Source organism: Petromyzon marinus, chromosome 34 (genome assembly GCF_048934315.1).
Source record: "Petromyzon marinus isolate PM22_M1 ecotype Great Lakes invasive population chromosome 34, UKy_Petmar_22M1.pri1.0, whole genome shotgun sequence".
NCBI lineage: Eukaryota > Metazoa > Chordata > Hyperoartia > Petromyzontiformes > Petromyzontidae > Petromyzon > Petromyzon marinus.
Window position 1 is genome coordinate 829383 of NC_133700.1, and position 22323 is coordinate 851705.

General features: G+C 54.7%; 1 protein-coding gene across 1 annotated transcript in view; it reads right to left on the minus strand.

Moving 5' to 3' along the window:
- Nucleotides 1-1612: 1612 nt before the first annotated feature.
- Nucleotides 1613-22323, minus strand: part of LOC116948534 (uncharacterized) — a 117197-nt gene continuing 96486 nt past the window's right edge. The window contains exons 7-12 of the mRNA XM_076071585.1: nucleotides 10276-10828; nucleotides 9617-9703; nucleotides 8505-8584; nucleotides 7212-7276; nucleotides 2168-2389; nucleotides 1613-1624 (exon numbers count right to left, since the gene is read on the minus strand). Coding sequence (XP_075927700.1) covers nucleotides 1613-1624; nucleotides 2168-2389; nucleotides 7212-7276; nucleotides 8505-8584; nucleotides 9617-9703; nucleotides 10276-10828 — 1019 coding nt within the window. The remainder of the gene's footprint in view (nucleotides 1625-2167; nucleotides 2390-7211; nucleotides 7277-8504; nucleotides 8585-9616; nucleotides 9704-10275; nucleotides 10829-22323) is intronic.

Below are 22323 nucleotides of genomic sequence, written 5' to 3' on the forward strand. Positions count from 1 at the left end.
CGTTGTTCTGAGCGTCGCTCCTCCGCCCTCCGTTGTTGTTGGAGGGCGACTGCCTCCAACTGCCCATTAGCATCCTTCACGAGCCTCCTCCACAGAGGCCGATCTTGACACCGCTGGTACCAGTCATCGGCAAGTCCACTCAGCTCCACGTCCTCCTGTACCACATCACTCCATCTCTTCTCTAGCCCGTGCCGCGCCCGCTTAGCCCCCTCAATCCGGCCAAACAAAAGCTGTTTCGGCATGCGGTGGCTGGGCATGCAGGCTACATGACCCAGCCATCGCAGCCTTGCCTGCCGGAGGAGCTCACCGATGGGACCCTGCCCAGATCTTTCAAGGATTTGTGAGCTCCTCACACAATCCAGTCTGGTTAAACCCAGGATGGATCGTAGGCAGGCCAGCCTAAATGTTTCTAACCGGCGAAGATGTTCCATTAGGGGGGTCCACGTTTCGCAAACGCAGAGAAGGGAGGGAATGACCGTGGCCAAGAAGACCTGAAGCTTAGTGCGGAGCGACAGACCAGGTAGCTTCCACACAGCGTTACGCAACCGATGAAAAGATATTGCCGCTCGACTGATTCGGAGTGAGACCTCTGCTGTTAAACTGGAGCCAGTCATAAGCACACTACCCAGGTATGGGAAACTCTCCACTCTCTCCACAACTGCCCCATCACCGATTGGGAGTTGTGGGGGTGGAGTGTCCGATGGTACAAAATACCCAGGCAGGTGCTTAGTTTTGGTGGGGCTGATGGTAAGGCCCCACCTCTTAGTGGCACGCTCCAGTCTCAGCAGCAGCGTCTCCAACTCCTCCTCTGACTGAGCAGCTATTACCAAATCATCAGCATACATAACGTGGTTGACCAATAGGGAGCCATCCCTTGACCGCACCCGGGCATCGATCAGCCTCCCATTATATCTGTACCATATGGAGATTCCCCCGGTACAGCTATTGAAGGCTTCACGAACTATGTGGTCAAAATAGATGTTAAATAATTTGGGAGACAGAGGACATCCCTGTCGCATCCCAAGGTGTACAGGGAATGGCTCTGACTCCCGGCCACGTAGTTTTACCCGGGCCCGCTCATTATCATGAAGGTCCTTAATGATCGTGAGCAGAGGGTCAGGTATTCCAAAAGCACGAAGAACGACCCAGAGCCTAGGCCTACTGATGGTATCATAGGCCTTGACCAGGTCAATAAAACAGAGATGTAGGTCTTGTTGGAATTCCCTACACCTCTGCTGTAGCAGACGGACAGAAAATATGGCGTCTGTGCAGGACCGCCCTTTCCTGAAACCACTCACCCACTCACCCACTCACCCACCCACTCACCCACACGCTCGCTCGCTCACCCACTCACTCACCCTACCACTCACCCTACCACTCACCCTACCACTCACCCACTCACCTTACCACTCACTCACTCACTCACCCTACCACTCACCCACACACCCACCCACTCACTCACTCACCCACCCACTCACCCGCTCACCCACCCACTAAAACCGCTCAACCACCCACCCAACCCGCTCACCCACCCACCCTACCACTCAACCGCACGCTCGCCTGCCCACTCACCTGGTCACCCACCCATCCGTCCGCCTGCCCATCCACCCATTCACCCACCCACCTGCCCGCATTTCCACAAACCCCCTCACCCAATCAACCGGACACTCACCCGCTCACCGACTGACTCGCCCGCCCGCTCACAAACTCGCCCGCTCACCCACCCGCTCACCCGTCCGCTCACCCACCCGCTCACCCACCCGCTCACCGCCCGCTCACCCGCCCGCTCACCCGCCCGCTCACCCACCCGCTCACCCACCCGCTCACCCACCCGCACCCGCTCACCCTCCCGCTCACCCTCCCGCTCACCCTCCCGCTCACCGCCTGCTCACCCACCCGCTCACCCGCCCGCTCACCCTCCAGCTCACCGCCCACTCACCCTCCCGCTCACCCTCCCGCTCACCCTCCCGCTCACCCACCCGCTCACCCTCCCGCTCACCCTCCCGCTCACCCGCCCGCTCACCCGTCCGCTCACCCGCCCGCTCACCCGCCCGCTCACCCGTCCGCTCACCCTCCCGCTCACCCTCCCGCTCACCCACCCGCTCACCCGTCCGCTCACCCGCCCGCTCACCCGCCCGCTCACCCTCCCGCTCACCCTCCCGCTCACCTGGTAGTCCGCGCTGGGCTCGGTGCCGCCCGCGTGTCCCCCCGCGTGTCCCCCCCCCTTGCCCCCCCCCTGCCGCCTGCGCAGGCAGTAGAGCACGGCGCCCGCCGCCAGCACGCCGCCCACGCACGCCGCCAGCACCACGGAGAGCGCCAGCAGGCGCCGGGAGGACGCCGCCTGGCCACGGCCAGGCCGCGGCACCACCTGCAGACCCACACGCTGCTGCTGCTCACGGAGGGGGGGAGGGGGGAGGGGGGAGGGGGGGTGTAGAGGGGGGGAGGGAGGAGAGAGGGGATGGGGGAGGGGGGAGCGGGTGGGGGAGACAGGAAGGGGGGGGGACAGAGAGGGTGAGAGGGAGAGGGAAAAGAGAGGGGGGGAGAGCGACACGGGGGGGGGGGGGGGAGATGTGCAGCGTAAGTTAAGCAAGGGAGCGGCACCAGGGAGTACGTGACGCTGCACGCTCCACACTCCACGCTCCACACTGCACACTGCAGACTGCACACTGCACACTGCACACTCCACACTGCACACTCCACACTCCACGCTCCACGCTCCACACTCCACACTCCACGCTGCACACTCCACACTCCACACTGCACACTCCACACTCCACACTGCAGACTGCACACTGCACACTGCACACTCCACACTCCACACTGCACACTCCACACTCCACGCTCCACGCTCCACACTCCACACTCCACGCTGCACACTCCACACTCCACACTGCACACTCCACACTGCACACTCCACACTCTACACTGCACACTGCACACTCTACACTGCACACTCCACGCTGCACACTCCACACTCCACACTCCACACTGCAGACTGCACACTCCACACTGCACACTCCACACTCCACACTCCACACTGCACACTCCACACTCCACACTGCACACTCCACACTGCACACTCCACACTCCACACTGCACACTCCACACTCCACACTCCACGCTCCACACTCCACACTCCACACTGCACACTCCACGCTGCACACTGCGCACTGCACACTCCACACTCCACACTCCACGCTGCACACTCTACACTCCACACTGCACACTGCACACTCCACACTGCACACTCTACACTGCACACTCCACACTCCACACTGCACACTGCACACTCTACACTCCACACTCCACACTGCACACTCTACACTCCACACTCCACGCTCCACGCTGCACACTCCACGCTGGACGCTCTAGAGACTCACGCACCCCATACACCGAGCTCACGCACTCATGGACACACCACGTTGGTGGTGGTGTTGACGATGGTGATAGTGGTGCTCATGATGGTGGTGTTGATGATGGCGTTGATGGTCATGGTGTTGATGGTGGTGATGGTCATGGTGTTGATGGTCATGGTGTTGATGCTGGTGTTGATGGTCATGGTGTTGATGGTCATGGTGTTGATGATGGTGTTGATGGTCATGGTGTTGATGATATTGATGGTGGTGATGGTGGTGTTGATGGTCATGGTGTTGATGGTCATGGTGTTGATGCTGGTGTTGATGGTCATGGTGTTGATGATATTGATGGTGGTGATGGTGGTGTTGATGGTCATGGTGTTGATGGTGGTGTTGATGTTCATGGTGTTGATGATGGTGTTGATGGTGTTGATGGTCATGGTGTTGATGATATTGATGGTGGTGTTGATGGTGTTTATGGTCATGGTGTTGATGGTCATGGTGTTGATGGTGTGATGGTCATGGTGTTGATGGTGGTGTTGATGGTGGTGTTGATGGTCATGGTGTTGATGGTGGTGATGGTCATGGTGTTGATGGTCATGGTGTTGATGCTGGTGTTGATGGTCATGGTGTTGATGGTCATGGTGTTGATGATGGTGTTGATGGTCATGGTGTTGATGGTCATGGTGTTGATGATGGTGTTGATGGTCATGGTGTTGATGATATTGATGGTGGTGATGGTGGTGGTGATGGTCATGGTGTTGATGGTCATGGTGTTGATGCTGGTGTTGATGGTCATGGTGTTGATGATATTGATGGTGGTGATGGTGGTGTTGATGGTCATGGTGTTGATGGTGGTGTTGATGTTCATGGTGTTGATGATGGTGTTGATGGTGTTGATGGTCATGGTGTTGATGATATTGATGGTGGTGTTGATGGTGTTTATGGTCATGGTGTTGATGGTCATGGTGTTGATGGTGTGATGGTCATGGTGTTGATGGTGGTGTTGATGGTCATGGTGTTGATGGTGTGATGGTCATGGTGTTGATGGTGGTGTTGATGGTGGTGTTGATGGTCATGGTGTTGATGGTGGTGATGGTCATGGTGTTGATGGTCATGGTGTTGATGGTGTGATGGTCATGGTGTTGATAGTGGTGTTGATGGTGGTGTTGATGGTCATGGTGTTGATGGTGGTGATGGTCATGGTGTTGATGGTCATGGTGGTGATGATGGTGATGATGGTCATGGCGTTGATGGTGGTGATGGTGGTGTTGATGTTCATGGTGGTGTTGATGGTGTTGATGGTGTTGATGGTGGTGATGGTGGTGCTCATAATGGTGGTGTTGATGGTGGTGGTGATGGTGGTGTTGATGGTGTTGATGGTGATCGTGTAGATGGTGGTGATCGTGTAGATGGTGTTGATGGTGGTGATGGTGGTGTTGATGGTGGTGGTGATGGTGGTGTTGATGGTGGTGATGGTGGTGATGGTGTTGATGGTGTTGATGGTGTAGATGGTGTAGATGGTGTTGATGGTGGTGATGGTGGTGTTGATGGTGGTGGTGATGGTGGTGTTGATGGTGGTGTTGATGGTGATGGTGTAGATGGTGGTGATGGTATTGATGGTGGTGGTGGTGATGGTGGTGTTGATGGTGGTGGTGATGGTGGAGTTGATGTTGATGGTGTAGATGGTGGTGATGGTGTTGATGGTGGTGGTGATGGTGGTGTTGATGGTGGTGGTGGTGATGGTGGTGTTGATGGTGTAGATGGTGGTGATGGTGTAGATGGTGGTGTTGATGGTGGTGTTGATGGTGGTGTTGATGGTGATGGTGTAGATGGTGTTGATGGTGGTGGTGATGGTGGTGTTGATGGTGGTGTTGATGGTGTAGATGGTGGTGATGGTGCTGATGGTGGTGGTGATGGTGGTGTTGATGGTGGTGTTGATGGTGATGGTGTAGATGGTGGTGATGGTGTAGATGGTGGTGATGGTGTTGATGGTGGTGGTGGTGATGGTGGTGTTGATGGTGGTGTTGATGGTGGTGTTGATGGTGATGGTGTAGATGGTGGTGATGGTGTAGATGGTGGTGTTGATGGTGGTGTTGATGGTGGTGTTGATGGTGATGGTGTAGATGGTGGTGATGGTGTTGATGGTGGTGGTGATGGTGGTGTTGATGGTGGTGTTGATGGTGATGGTGTAGATGGTGGTGATGGTGCTGATGGTGGTGGTGATGGTGGTGTTGATGGTGGTGTTGATGGTGATGGTGTAGATGGTGGTGATGGTGTAGATGGTGGTGATGGTGTTGATGGTGGTGGTGTAGATGGTGTTGATGGTGTAGATGGTGGTGATGGTGCTGATGGTGGTGGTGATGGTGGTGTTGATGGTGGTGTTGATGGTGATGGTGTAGATGGTGGTGATGGTGTAGATGGTGGTGTTGATGGTGGTGTTGATGGTGGTGTTGATGGTGATGGTGTAGATGGTGGTGATGGTGCTGATGGTGGTGGTGATGGTGGTGTTGATGGTGGTGTTGATGGTGATGGTGTAGATGGTGGTGATGGTGTAGATGGTGGTGTTGATGGTGTTGATGGTGGTGGTGATGGTGGTGTTGATGGTGGTGTTGATGGTGATGGTGTAGATGGTGGTGATGGTGTAGATGGTGGTGTTGATGGTGCTGATGGTGGTGTTGATGGTGGTGTTGATGGTGGTGTTGATGGTGATGGTGTAGATGGTGGTGATGGTGTAGATGGTGGTGATGGTGTAGATGGTGGTGATGGTGTAGATGGTGGTGGTGATGGTGGTGTTGATGGTGGTGTTGATGGTGTAGATGGTGGTGTTGATGGTGGTGTTGATGGTGGTGTTGATGGTGATGGTGTAGATGGTGGTGATGGTGTAGATGGTGTTGATGGTGTAGATGGTGGTGATGGTGTAGATGGTGGTGATGGTGCTGATGGTGGTGGTGATGGTGGTGTTGATGGTGATGGTGTAGATGGTGGTGATGGTGTAGATGGTGGTGATGGTGTAGATGGTGGTGATGGTGTTGATGGTGGTGGTGATGGTGGTGTTGATGGTGGTGTTGATGGTGGTGTTGATGGTGATGGTGTAGATGGTGGTGATGGTGTAGATGGTGGTGTTGATGGTGATGGTGTTGATGGTGGTGATGGTGTAGATGGTGGTGTTGATGGTGGTGTTGATGGTGGTGTTGATGGTGATGGTGTAGATGGTGGTGATGGTGTAGATGGTGGTGATGGTGGTGATGGTGGTGATGGTGCTGATGGTGGTGTTGATGGTGGTGTTGATGGTGATGGTGTAGATGGTGTTGATAGTGTAGATGGTGGTGATGGTGTAGATGGTGTTGATGGTGGTGTTGATGGTGATGGTGTAGATGGTGTTGATAGTGTAGATGGTGGTGATGGTGTTGATGGTGGTGGTGTTGATGGTGGTGTTGATGGTGGTGTTGATGGTCATGGTGTAGATGGTGGTGTTGATGGTGATGGTGTAGATGGTGGTGTTGATGGTGGTGTTGATGGTGATGGTGTAGATGGTGGTGATGGTGTAGATGGTGGTGTTGATGGTGTTGATGGTGGTGGTGTAGATGGTGGTGATGGTGTAGATGGTGTAGATGATGGTGTTGATGGTGGTGTTGATGGTGGTGTTGATGGTGATGGTGTAGATGGTGGTGATGGTGTAGATGGTGGTGTTGATGGTGTTGATGGTGGTGGTGTAGATGGTGTAGATGGTGTAGATGATGGTGTTGATGGTGGTGTTGATGGTGGTGTTGATGGTGATGGTGTAGATGGTGGTGATGGTGTAGATGGTGGTGATGGTGGTGTTGATGGTGGTGATGGGGCACTGCGCCTCACCTCGCCCACGCCCATCTGGATGATCCTCACTCCGCTGTCCTTCTCGAGCTGCGCTTTCTTCCGAACTGCAAAATTCAGAAAACACAAAAAAAAGGTCACACCCCTCGCCCTGCCCAGGCTCGCCACGGTGCGTGCGCCAGACTAGGTGCACTTCGAGGCGGTCAAGGGGAAGTGCGGCGCGTCACGATGGTTAGAGACGCGAGCGGGGCAAGGGGGGGGCGATCGGGTAATGAGGCCGAGCTGCGATTGGCTTAGCCGGCACGCGTATGTCAGCTCAAGGAGCTGTGCGATGGCAGGGGCGGTGCAAGGGCCGAGGAGTGGAGGCATCGTACCGGAGGGTCACGTGGGGGTCACGTGGGGGTCACGGCAAGGGGCCGTAGGGGAGGCATCGTACCGGAGGGTCACGTGGGGGTCACGTGGGGGTCACGGCAAGGGGCCGTAGGGCAGGCATCGTACTGGAGGGTCGTGTGGGGGTCACGGCAAGGGGCTGTAGGGGAGGCATCGTACCGGGGGGTCACGTGGGGGTCACGTGGGGGTCACGGCAAGGGGCTGTAGGGGAGGCATCGTACCGGAGGGTCACGTGGGGGTCACGTGGGGGTCACGGCAAGGGGCTGTAGGGGAGGCATCGTACCGGAGGGTCACGTGGGGGTCACGGCAAGGGGCTGTAGGGGAGGGATGGGACTGAGTGGAGGAGAGAAGAAGGGAATGGGCGACTGAGGTGAGGGGCTTCGGGAGGGTAATGGAAGGAGGTTGAGGAGGGGGATCGCTTCATGTGCGGGGGAAGTTTACGTCGTAGTGGGTAATTAGCTCCTTGCACAATCCATCCTGGATAAATCCAGGATGCATTTAACCAGGATGGATTTAACCAGGATGGATTTAACCAGGATGGATTTAACCAGGATGGATTTAACCAGGATGGATTTAACCAGGCTGTTAGCGAGGGGGTAGGTGGCCAGCACCACGCCCGGCTGCCTTTGTCTCCCCATTGGCGATGTTTACACACCGCACCAGGTATGCATTTGAGGCTGAGTCGACCTAGGGGAGGCCCAGGACCGGTTCATGTAATCGTCACCACCGGTGTTGTCCATGAGCGGACACACTCACACATGCACAGCAATGACAGGATCACCCGCGTCAGTGACACGGTCAACCAGCGTCCCATTGTCCACCGCAGGACTAGGACTCAAACTCGGGCCACTGAGTTCATAGCGCAGCGCGCTACACACTAGCGCTCCCCACACACCACACACAGGAGGAGGTAAACGCACGTAAGCGGTGTTCGTGTCCTCGTACCTGCGGCCTCGGCAATGCTGGACACCGACAAGTTCTGCTGGTTCTGTCCGATCTGGAACGCGAGCGCCGGGCCGATCACGCTGGACAAAGACACGGAGACACGGGGACACGGAGATTAGGGGACATGGGGATACAGAGACACAGAGACACAGTGACACAGAGACACAGAGACACGGAGATTAGGGGACATGGGGACACAGAGACACAGAGACACAGAGACACGGAGATTAGGGGACATGGGGATATGGAGACACAGAGACACAGAGACACGGGGATACAGAGACACAGAGACACAGAGACACGAAGATTAGTGGACATGGGGATACAGAGACACAGAGACACAGAGACATGGAGATTAGGGGATACGGAGACACAGAGACACAGAGACACGGAGATTAGGGGATACAGAGACACATAGACACAGTGACACGAAGATTAGGGGATACAGAGACACAGAGACACAGTGACATGGAGATTAGGGGACATGGGGATACAGAGACACGGAGACACAGAGACACGGAGACACGGAGATTAGGGGATATGGAGACACGGAGACACAGAGACACGGAGATTAGGGGACATGGGGATACAGAGACACGGAGACACAGTGACACAGAGACACAGAGACACGGAGACACGGAGATTAGGGGACATGGGGATACAGAGACACAGAGACAGGGATATGAGGACATGGATACAGGAGAGACAGGGACACGAAGAACACACGCAATACCCTGGTAAGTCTGGTTCCAGTGTGAGTCTACGTGTGAGTCTACGTGTGAGTCTACGTGTGAGCCAATGTGTGAGTCTATGTGTGAGTCTACGTGTGAGTCTACGTGTGAGTCTACGTGTGAGTCTATGTGTGAGTCTACGTGTGAGTCTACGTGTGAGCCAGTGTGAGTCTACGTGTGAGTCTACGTGTGAGTCCGTGTGAGTCCGTGTGAGTCTACGTGTGAGTCTACGTGTGAGTCAGTGTGAGTCTACGTGTGAGTCTATGTGTGAGTCTACGTGTGTTTCTATGTGTGAGTCTATGTGTGAGCCAGTGTGAGTCTACGTGTGAGTCTATGTGTGAGTCTATGTGTGAGTCTACGCGTGAGTCCGTGTGACCTCACTTGACGTCAGTGAAGGAGGTGAGGGAGATCCCCAGGTTGTGGGACAGCGCCTCCATGAGCAGCAGCCCATCCCGCACACTCAGAGGGCTGCTCACACACAGACAAAGATCCCCCAAATAGCCTGAACAGACTGTTGGGGCAAGTGCTGCTCACGTGTAGCTCCTGTGAAGGCCGGCACTGTGGCTCACGAGGGGGTGGGTGGCCAGAACCACAACTAGCCGTCTTTGTCTCCCCGCACCAGGTACTCATTTGAGGCTGGGTCGACCTAGGGGAGGCTCGTCACTGGTGTTGGCCGTGAGCGGGAATCAAACTCGCGAATCGCTACACCGCCGACACACAACCGACACGTGGACACAACAACAACCACCACTAAGTAGCAGTGACATCACTACGACGCTCGTGCCAGGCTAGGTGCTGGCAGATGCGCCCCACCAGCCGTGCTCCCCACGGCGCTCCCCTCCGCTGTCGGAGGGCGGCTGCCTCCAAATCCCCAACGTGCACCTAGACTGGCACCGCCCAGCACCGTCCACCCTCTTCCGCCCACAGAGGCCGATCTTGAACACGGAGCAGCAGGGGGCAGGTGAGGACGGCACCCTGCCGGGCCGTGGCGTGCGGGGGGCAGTGGGGGGGGCAGTGAGGGGGGGGTGGGGGGCACTCACTCGTGATCAGCGACCACGTATCCATACTCCAGACTCGTGGTGCCCCCCCCTACCCCTCCCGGGGGGCTCTCCACGCCGGGGACCCCCCCCGGGAGGCCGGCGGGGGTCGGAGCGACGGCCAACGGCGATGCTCCGGCGGGGTCACGTGACGCGAGGGGGCGGCTGGGCGGGGGCGGCCCCCCCTCGGGGCCCTGCTGCTCCTCCTCCTCCTCATCCTCCTCCTCCTCGTAGCCGTGCCGCCCCCCCCCGAGGAGTCTCTCGAGATCCCAGGAGCCCGGGGGCCCGAGACGGCCCCCCGGGCCCCCCGGCCCCACCGGGCCCCCCGGGCCCACCGGGCCCCCCCTCACTCTCCCGCGCTCTACCTCCTCGCCGTCCGGGCCCGGCGGGGGGCCCTGCCGCCCTCCCCCCGTCTCCGCGGCGACCGGGGGGCTAGGGGGGCTCCCCTGCCCGTCCGTTACCACGGCGACCAGGGCGGCGACCTGGGCCGGGGAGAGGTCGGAGAGGCTGAGGCCGTAGAAGGAGAGCTCGGACTCGAGGGCGGCCCGAACGGGGTCTGTGACACACACAGTGACACACACAGTGACACACACACACAGTGACACACACAGTGACACACACACACAGTGACACACACAGTGACACACACACACAGTGACACACACAGTGACACACACACAGTGACACACACAGTGACACACACACACAGTGACACACACACACAGTGACACACACAGTGACACACACACACAGTGACACACACAGTGACACAAACACACAGTGACACACACACAGTGACACACACACACAGTGACACACACAGTGACACACGCACACAGTGACACACACACAGTGACACACACAGTGACACACACACACAGTGACACACACAGTGACACAAACACACAGTGACACACACACAGTGATACACACACACAGTGACACACACAGTGACACACACACACAGTGACACACACAGTGACACACAGTGACACACACACAGTGACACACACAGTGACACACACAGTGACACACACAGTGACACACACAGTGACACACACAGTGACACACACACAGTGACACACACAGTGACACACAGTGACACACACACAGTGACACACACAGTGACACACACACAAGGACACACACACACAGTGACACAGTGACACACACAGTGACACACACACAGTGACACACACACAGTGACACACACAGAGACACACAGTGACACACACACACAGTGACACACAGTGACAGACATACAAGGACACACACACACACACAGTGACACAGTGACACACACAGTGACACACACACAGTGACACAGACACACAGTGACACAGTGACACACACAGTGACACACACACAGTGACACACACAGTGACACACACACAGTGACACACACAGTGACACACACACAGTGGCACACACAGTGACACACACACACAGTGACACACACACACAGTGACACACACAGTGACACACACACAGTGACACACACAGTGACACAAACACACAGTGACACACACACAGTGACACACACACACAGTGACACACACAGTGACACACGCACACAGTGACACACACACACAGTGACACACACAGTGACACACACACACAGTGACACACACAGTGACACAAACACACAGTGACACACACACAGTGATACACACACACAGTGACACACACAGTGACACACACACACAGTGACACACACAGTGACACACACAGTGACACACACACACAGTGACACACACAGTGACACACAGTGACACACACACAGTGACACACACAGTGACACACACAGTGACACACACAGTGACACACAGTGACACACACACACAGTGACACACACAGTGACACACACACACAGTGACACACACAGTGACACACAGTGACACACACACAGTGACACACACAGTGACACACAGTGACACACACACACAGTGACACACACAGTGACACACACACAAGGACACACACACAGTGACACAGTGACACACACAGTGACACACACACAGTGACAACAACAACAACCGAAATTCGCCACTAAGTGGCGGTGACGTCACCACGACGCTTGTGCCAGGCTATGTGCACCCTGAGGCCACGTGAAGTGTCGAACGCCCGCTGGCAGGAGGTCACGGGGCAGACCCAGGTGCCACGGGTCGACTGACTGAGATGACTGGCTGATGCACCACCTGTGCCCCCTACTGTGCCAACCTGCTGTGCTTTAGCCACCCGGCGCTCCGCTCGCTGTTGTGAGCATCGCTCCTCCGCCCTCCGTTGTTGTTGGAGGGCGACTGCCTCCAACTGCCCAGTAGCATCCTTCACGACCCTCCTCCACAGAGGCCGATCTTGACACCGCTGGTACCAGTCATCGGCAAGTCCACTCAGCTCCACGTCCTCCTGTACCACATCACTCCATCTCTTCTCTAGCCCGTGCCGCGCCCGCTTAGCCCCCTCAATCCGGCCAAACAAAAGCTGTTTCGGCATGCGGTGGCTGGGCATGCGGGCTACATGACCCAGCCATCGCAGCCTTGCCTGCCGGAGGAGCTCACCGATGGGACCCTGCCCAGATCTTTCAAGGATTCGTGAGCTCCTCACACAATCCAGTCTGGTTAAACCCAGGATGGATCGTAGGCAGGCCAGCCTAAATGTTTCTAACCGGCGAAGATGTTCCATTAGGGGGGTCCACGTTTCGCAAGCGTAGAGAAGGGAGGGAATGACCGTGGCCGAGAAGACCTGAAGCTTAGTGCGGAGCGACAGACCAGGTAGCTTCCACACAGCGTTACGCAACCGATGAAAAGATATTGCCGCTCGACTGATTCGGAGTGAGACCTCTGCTGTTAAACTGGAGCCAGTCATAAGCACACTGCCCAGGTATGGGAAACTCTCCACTCTCTCCACAACTGCCCCATCACCGATTGGGAGTTGTGGGGGTGGAGTGTCCGATGGTACAAAATACCCAGGCAGGTGCTTAGTTTTGGTGGGGCTGATGGTAAGGCCCCACCTCTTAGTGGCACGCTCCAGTCTCAGCAGCAGCGTCTCCAACTCCTCCTCTGACTGAGCAGCTATTACCAAGTCATCAGCATACATAACGTGGTTGAGCAATAGGGAGCCATCCCTTGACCGCACCCGGGCATCGATTAGCCTCCCATTATATCTGTACCATATGGAGATTCCCCCGGTACAGCTATTGAAGGCTTCACGAACTACGTGGTCAAAATAGATGTTAAATAATGTGGGAGCCAGAGGACATCCCTGTCGCACCCCAAGGTGTACAGGGAATGGCTCTGACTCCCGGCCACGTAGTTTTACCCGGGCCCGCTCACCATCATGAAGGTCCTTAATGATCGTGAGCAGAGGGTCAGGTACTCCAAAAGCACGAAGAACGACCCAGAGCCCAGGCCTACTGATGGTATCATAGGCCTTGACCAGGTCAATAAAGCAGAGATGTAGGTCTTGTTGGAATTCCCTACACCTCTGCTGTAGCAGACGGACAGAAAATATGGCATCTGTGCAGGACCGCCCTTTCCTGAAACCGCATTGGGGCTCCGCAAGCCTCTCCTCAGCGTGCCTGGCAAGGCGATGCTGAATAATCCTTGCCAGGATCTTTCCCGGCACACTGAGGAGTGAGATGCCCCTGTAGTTGTTACAGTCTGTGTGGTGGTCCCCCTTCTTAAAAAGGGGGACCACCAGGGCATCCTTCCAATCCTGCGGAACCCGTCCAGTGGTCCAGACTGTTGTTATGATGTCATATAGGGCAGTCTGTGCACAAACGCCACCCTCCCTCAGCATTTCGCTTGGGAGATCATCTCTGCCCGCTGCCTTTCCTGGTCTCAGACTCCGGATCGCCTTCAATACTTCATCAGCAGCTGGCACCTCAGCCAGCCACTCACGGGGGGTGACTTCATCCAATATTTGAGGCACCACAGCCTCAGCAGGGTCATCCTCACTTTGTGCCACGATGTTTTCCTGGCTGAGGGATTTTCCCTCCCCCAGGACCTCACAGAAATGCTCAGCAAATCTGCGAACCTGTTCCTGGGGGTCGGAAATTGGATCACCGTTTTTTCCCCTAATGATGGTAATAGGTGTGGCGCTGCAGGTTACTTTTTTGATGGAGTTAAATAGAGATTTGTGATCACGGGCCACTGAGGCAGACTCCATCTCCTCAGCAACCCGCGACCACCACCCATCCTTGCAGCGCCTCACGGCTCTCCGAACCTCCGAGCGAAGGCTGCGGTAAGCCTCCTCATTCTCTGACGTGGGATTCTGTAGCCGATGACAGTGGGCCTGTCGCTTTTTCTCAACCATCCTGAACAACTCCTCTGTCATCCAGGGTGTCTGGGGAGGTCTGGACCGCGTACCCAAAGCAGCCATTGCAGCTGCATGAGTCACAGTCCTAAACCTCGCCCATTTACCCTCGACATCAGGAGGAGTCGGGGACGATGCCAATCCCAGCCGCAAGCGATGATGAAATTCTCGCTTGCAACTTTCATCAGATAACTGAGACCAGGCCACTTTAGGTTGGAATGGGGTCCTGGGTGTACACCCACCACCGGAGTGGAAGAATGGCAGGCGCATCTTACAGATGACTAGTCGATGGTCAGAGGGCAGATCAGCTCCACGGTAGGTCCTGGTGTCAAGGACATGGGCTCGCATTCGCTGGTCCGTCACTATGTAGTCCAGCAGATGTTCTTGCTTGGACCCGGCATGCATCCATGATGTTGTGTGGATGCGCCGATGCCGGAACAGCGTGTTGGTAATTACAAGCCCATGGGCTGCACAAAAATCTAGCAGCCTCCTACCGTTGTTATTGAGCTGATCTGGCCCATGCCCTCCAATCACTCCAGACCAGGTGCCAGTATCATGACCAACTCGGGCATTGAAGTCACCCAACATGATGACTCTATCCCGAGGGGCCACTTTAGCCAGCACCTGTGACAGCAGGTCATAGAAGGCATCTGACTCATCGGCTTTGCCTGCATCCCTCCACGGATGTTCATCTTCGGTGGGGGCATAAGTAACCACGACCACCATTCCTCGCCTCCGGTTGATGGGAAGGCGAGCCCAAAGTAGCCTGGGGCTTACAGCTTCCCACACCTCACCGCCACGCTCCCACGCCCCCTTCATTCTTTTGTCCGGCAAAACAACCCCCTACCTCCTTGCGGTGCCGGACGGGCAACTCTGTCGTGGACAGCGCTGTGGGGGGAGATCCAATTTTGATTGGCTCCTCCCCTCATGGCATATGTGTCCACCACAGGGGCTAAACGGGGGCTCTGGACGGGTGCGAGGGGCTGGTAACCCCTCCACCTTCAATTAATTACCACGAAACTACGAATTAAACTGAAATATGTAACAACTAAGCTTGTGCCGGAGGCCCCGGGGGGCCAGGCGTCTATGACGTCTCCTGGCCAAACCCCAATTGGCGGAGCCAGGAGATTGAATACCTACCCTCGGGGCTACTCCAGAAACAACGAAAAGCCACTACGGTTGGCCACGTGGAATGTTCGAACGCTCACTGCAGAGGAGAGGCTGCCACTCCTCTGTCGGGAGCTGGACCGGTACCGCCTGGATCTATGCGGCATTCAGGAGGTCCGGTGGACCGGCTCTGGCTCCTGCCACCATGAGGGGTGGACAGTCCTCTACTCGGGGCAGCAGACTGCCACACAGTGACACACACACAGTGACACACACAGAGACACACAGTGACACACACACACACAGTGACACACAGTGACAGACACACAAGGACACACACACACACAGTGACACAGTGACACACACAGTGACACACACACACAGTGACACACACACAGTGACACACACACACAGTGACACACACACACACAATGACACACACACAGTGACACACACAGTGACACACACAGTGACACACACACACAGTGACACACACAGTGACACCCACAGTGACACACACAGTGACACACACAGTGACACACACACACAGTGACACACACAGTGACACCCACAGTGACACACACAGTGACACACACAGTGACACACACACAGTGACACACACAGTGACACACACACACAGTGACACACACAGTGACACCCACAGTGACACACACAGTGACACACACAGTGACACACACACACAGTGACACACACAGTGACACCCACAGTGACACACACAGTGACACACACAGTGACACACACAGTGACACACACACACAGTGACACACACAGTGACACACACAGTGACACACACAGTGACACACACACAGTGACACACACAGTGACACACACACAGTGACACATACAGTGACACACACACACAGTGACACACACAGTGACACCCACAGTGACACCCACAGTGACACACACAGTGACACACACAGTGACACACACACAGTGACACACACAGTGACACACACAGTGACACACACACACAGTGACACACACAGTGACACACACACAGTGACACACACAGTGACACCTACAGTGACACACACAGTGACACACACAGTGACACACACACACAGTGACACACACAGTGACACACACAGTGACACCCACAGTGACACACACAGTGACACACACACAGTGACACACACAGTGACACACACAGTGACACACACACACAGTGACACACACACAGTGACACACACACAGTGACACACACAGTGACACACCCACAGTGACACCCACAGTGACACACACACAGTGACACACACAGTGACACACACACAGTGACACACACACACACAGTGACACACACACAGTGACACACACAGTGACACACCCACAGTGACACCCACAGTGACACACACAGTGACACACACACAGTGACACACACACAGTGACACACACAGTGACACACACAGTGACACACACACAGTGACACACACAGTGACACACACACACAGTGACACACACACACAGTGACACACACACAGTGACACACACACAGTGACACACACACAGTGACACACACACAGTGACACACACACACAGTGACACACACAGTGACACACACAGTGACACACACACACAGTGACACACACATAGTGACACCCACAGTGACACACACAGTGACACACACACAGTGACACACACAGTGAAGCACACACAGTGACACACACACACAGTGACACACACAGTGACACCCACAGTGACACACACAGTGACACACACACAGTGACACACACAGTGACACACACACACACAGTGACACACACAGTGACACACACACAGTGACACACACAGTGACACACACACAGTGACACACACAGTGACACACACAGTGACACCCACAGTGACACACACAGTGACACACACAGTGACACCCACAGTGACACCCACAGTGACACACACAGTGACACACACAGTGACACACACAGTGACACACACAGTGACACCCACAGTGACACACACAGTGACACACACAGTGACACACACACAGTGACACACACAGTGACACCCACAGTGACACACACAGTGACACACACAGTGACACACACACAGTGACACACACAGTGACACACACACAGTGACACACACAGTGACACCCACAGTGACACACAGTGACACCCACAGTGACACACAGTGACACACACAGTGACAAACACACAGTGACACACACAGTGACACACACACAGTGACACCCACAGTGACACACACACAGTGACACCCACAGTGACACACACACAGTGACACACACAGTGACACCCACAGTGACACACACACAGTGACACACACAGTGACACACACACAGTGACACACACAGTGACACCCACAGTGACACACACAGTGACACACACAGTGACACACACACAGTGACACCCACAGTGACACACACAGTGACACACACACAGTGACACACACAGTGACACACACACACAGTGACACACACAGTGACACACACACAGTGACACACACAGTGACACACACAGTGACACACACACAGTGACACACACAGTGACACACACACACAGTGACACACACAGTGACACACACACAGTGACACACACAATGACACACACACAGTGACACACACAGTGACACACACACACACAGTGACACACACACAGTGACACACACACAGTGACACACACAGTGACACACACAGTGACACACACACAGTGACACACACAGTGACACACACACACAGTGACACACACAGTGACACACACACAGTGACACACACAGTGACACACACACAGTGACACACACAGTGACACACACACACAGTGACACACACAGTGACACACACACACAGTGACACACACAGTGACACACACACAGTGACACACACAGTGACACACACAGTGACACACACACAGTGACACACACAGTGACACACACACAGTGACACACACAGTGACACACACACAGTGACACACACAGTGACACACACACACAGTGACACACACAGTGACACACACACAGTGACACACACAGTGACACACACAGTGACACACACACAGTGACACACACAGTGACACACACACAGTGACAAACACAGTGACACACACAGTGACACACACACACAGTGACACACACAGTGACACACACACAGTGACACACACAGTGACACACACACAGTGACACACACAGTGACACCCACAGTGACACACACAGTGACACACACAGTGACACACACACAGTGACACCCACAGTGACACACACAGTGACACACACACAGTGACACACACAGTGACACACACAGTGACACACACAGTGACACACACACACAGTGACACACACAGTGACACACACACAGTGACACACACAGTGACACACACAGTGACACACACACAGTGACACACACAGTGACACACACACACAGTGACACACACAGTGACACACACACAGTGACACACACAATGACACACACACAGTGACACACACAGTGACACACACACACAGTGACACACACACAGTGACACACACACAGTGACACACACAGTGATACACACAGTGACACACACACAGTGACACACACAGTGACACACACACACAGTGACACACACAGTGACACACACACAGTGACACACACAGTGACACACACAGTGACACACACACAGTGACACACACAGTGACACACACACACAGTGACACACACAGTGACACACACACACAGTGACACACACAGTGACACACACACAGTGACACACACAGTGACACACACAGTGACACACACACAGTGACACACACAGTGACACACACACAGTGACACACACAGTGACACACACACACAGTGACACACACAGTGACACACACACAGTGACACACACAGTGACACACACAGTGACACACACACAGTGACACACACAGTGACACACACACAGTGACAAACACAGTGACACACACAGTGACACACACACACAGTGACACACACAGTGACACACACACAGTGACACACACACAGTGACACACACAGTGACACACACAGTGACACACACACAGTGACACACACACAAGGACACACACACACAGTAACACAGTGACACACACAGTGACACACACACAGTGACACACACACACAGTGACACACACACACAGTGACACACACAGTGACACACACAGTGACACACACACACAGTGACACACACAGTGACACACACAGTGACACACACACAGTGACACACCCACAGTGACACACACAGTGACACACACAGTGACACACACACACAGTGAAACACACAGTGACACACACAGTGACACACACACACAGTGACACACACACAGTGACACACACCCACAGTGACACACACAGTGACACACACAGTGACACACACAGTGACACACACACAGTGACACACACAGTGACACACACAGTGACACACACACACAGTGACACACACACAGTGACACACACACACAGTGACACACACACACAGTGACACACACAGTGACACACACAGTGACACACACACACAGTGACACACACAGTGACACACACACAGTGACACACACAGTGACACACACACAGTGACACACACAGTGACACACACACAGTGACACACACAGTGACACACACACACAGTGACACACACAGTGACACCCACAGTGACACACACAGTGACACACACACAGTGACACACACACACACAGTGACACACACAGTGACACCCACAGTGACACACACAGTGACACTCACACAGTGACACACACAGTGACACACACACAGTGACACACACACAGTGACACACACAGTGACACCCACAGTGACACACACAGTGACACACGCAGTGACACACACAGTGACACACACACACACAGTGACACACACACAGTGACACACGCAGTGACACACACAGTGACACACACACACACAGTGACACACACACAGTGACACACACAGGACACACACACACAGTGACACACACAGTGACACACACAGTGACACACACAGTGACACACACACAGTGACACACACAGTGACACACACAGTGACACACACAGTGACACCCACAGTGACACCCACAGTGACACACACAGTGACACACACAGTGACACCCACAGTGACACACACAGTGACACACACAGTGACACACACACAGTGACACACACAGTGACACCCACAGTGACACACACAGTGACACACACAGTGACACACACACAGTGACACACACAGTGACACACACACAGTGACACACACAGTGACACCCACAGTGACACACAGTGACACCCACAGTGACACACAGTGACACACACAGTGACAAACACACAGTGACACACACAGTGACACACACACAGTGACACCCACAATGACACACACACAGTGACACCCACAGTGACACACACACAGTGACACACACAGTGACACCCACAGTGACACACACACAGTGACACACACAGTGACACACACACAGTGACACACACAGTGACACCCACAGTGACACACACAGTGACACACACAGTGACACACACACAGTGACACCCACAGTGACACACACAGTGACACACACACAGTGACACACACAGTGACACACACACACAGTGACACACACAGTGACACACACACAGTGACACACACAGTGACACACACAGTGACACACACACAGTGACACACACAGTGACACACACACACAGTGACACACACAGTGACACACACACAGTGACACACACAATGACACACACACAGTGACACACACAGTGACACACACACACAGTGACACACACACAGTGACACACACACAGTGACACACACAGTGACACACACAGTGACACACACACAGTGACACACACAGTGACACACACACACAGTGACACACACAGTGACACACACACAGTGACACACACAGTGACACACACAGTGACACACACACAGTGACACACACAGTGACACACACACACAGTGACACACACAGTGACACACACACACAGTGACACACACAGTGACACACACACAGTGACACACACAGTGACACACACAGTGACACACACACAGTGACACACACAGTGACACACACACACAGTGACACACACAGTGACACACACACAGTGACACACACAGTGACACACACACACAGTGACACACACAGTGACACACACACAGTGACACACACAGTGACACACACAGTGACACACACACAGTGACACACACAGTGACACACACACAGTGACAAACACAGTGACACACACAGTGACACACACACACAGTGACACACACAGTGACACACACACAGTGACACACACAGTGACACACACACAGTGACACACACAGTGACACCCACAGTGACACACACAGTGACACACACAGTGACACACACACAGTGACACCCACAGTGACACACACAGTGACACACACACACAGTGACACACACAGTGACACACACACACAGTGACACACACAGTGACACACACACAGTGACACACACAGTGACACACACAGTGACACACACACAGTGACACACACAGTGACACACACAGTGACACACACACAGTGACACACACAGTGACACACACACACAGTGACACACACAGTGACACACACACAGTGACACACACAGTGACACACACAGTGACACACACACAGTGACACACACAGTGACACACACACACAGTGACACACACAGT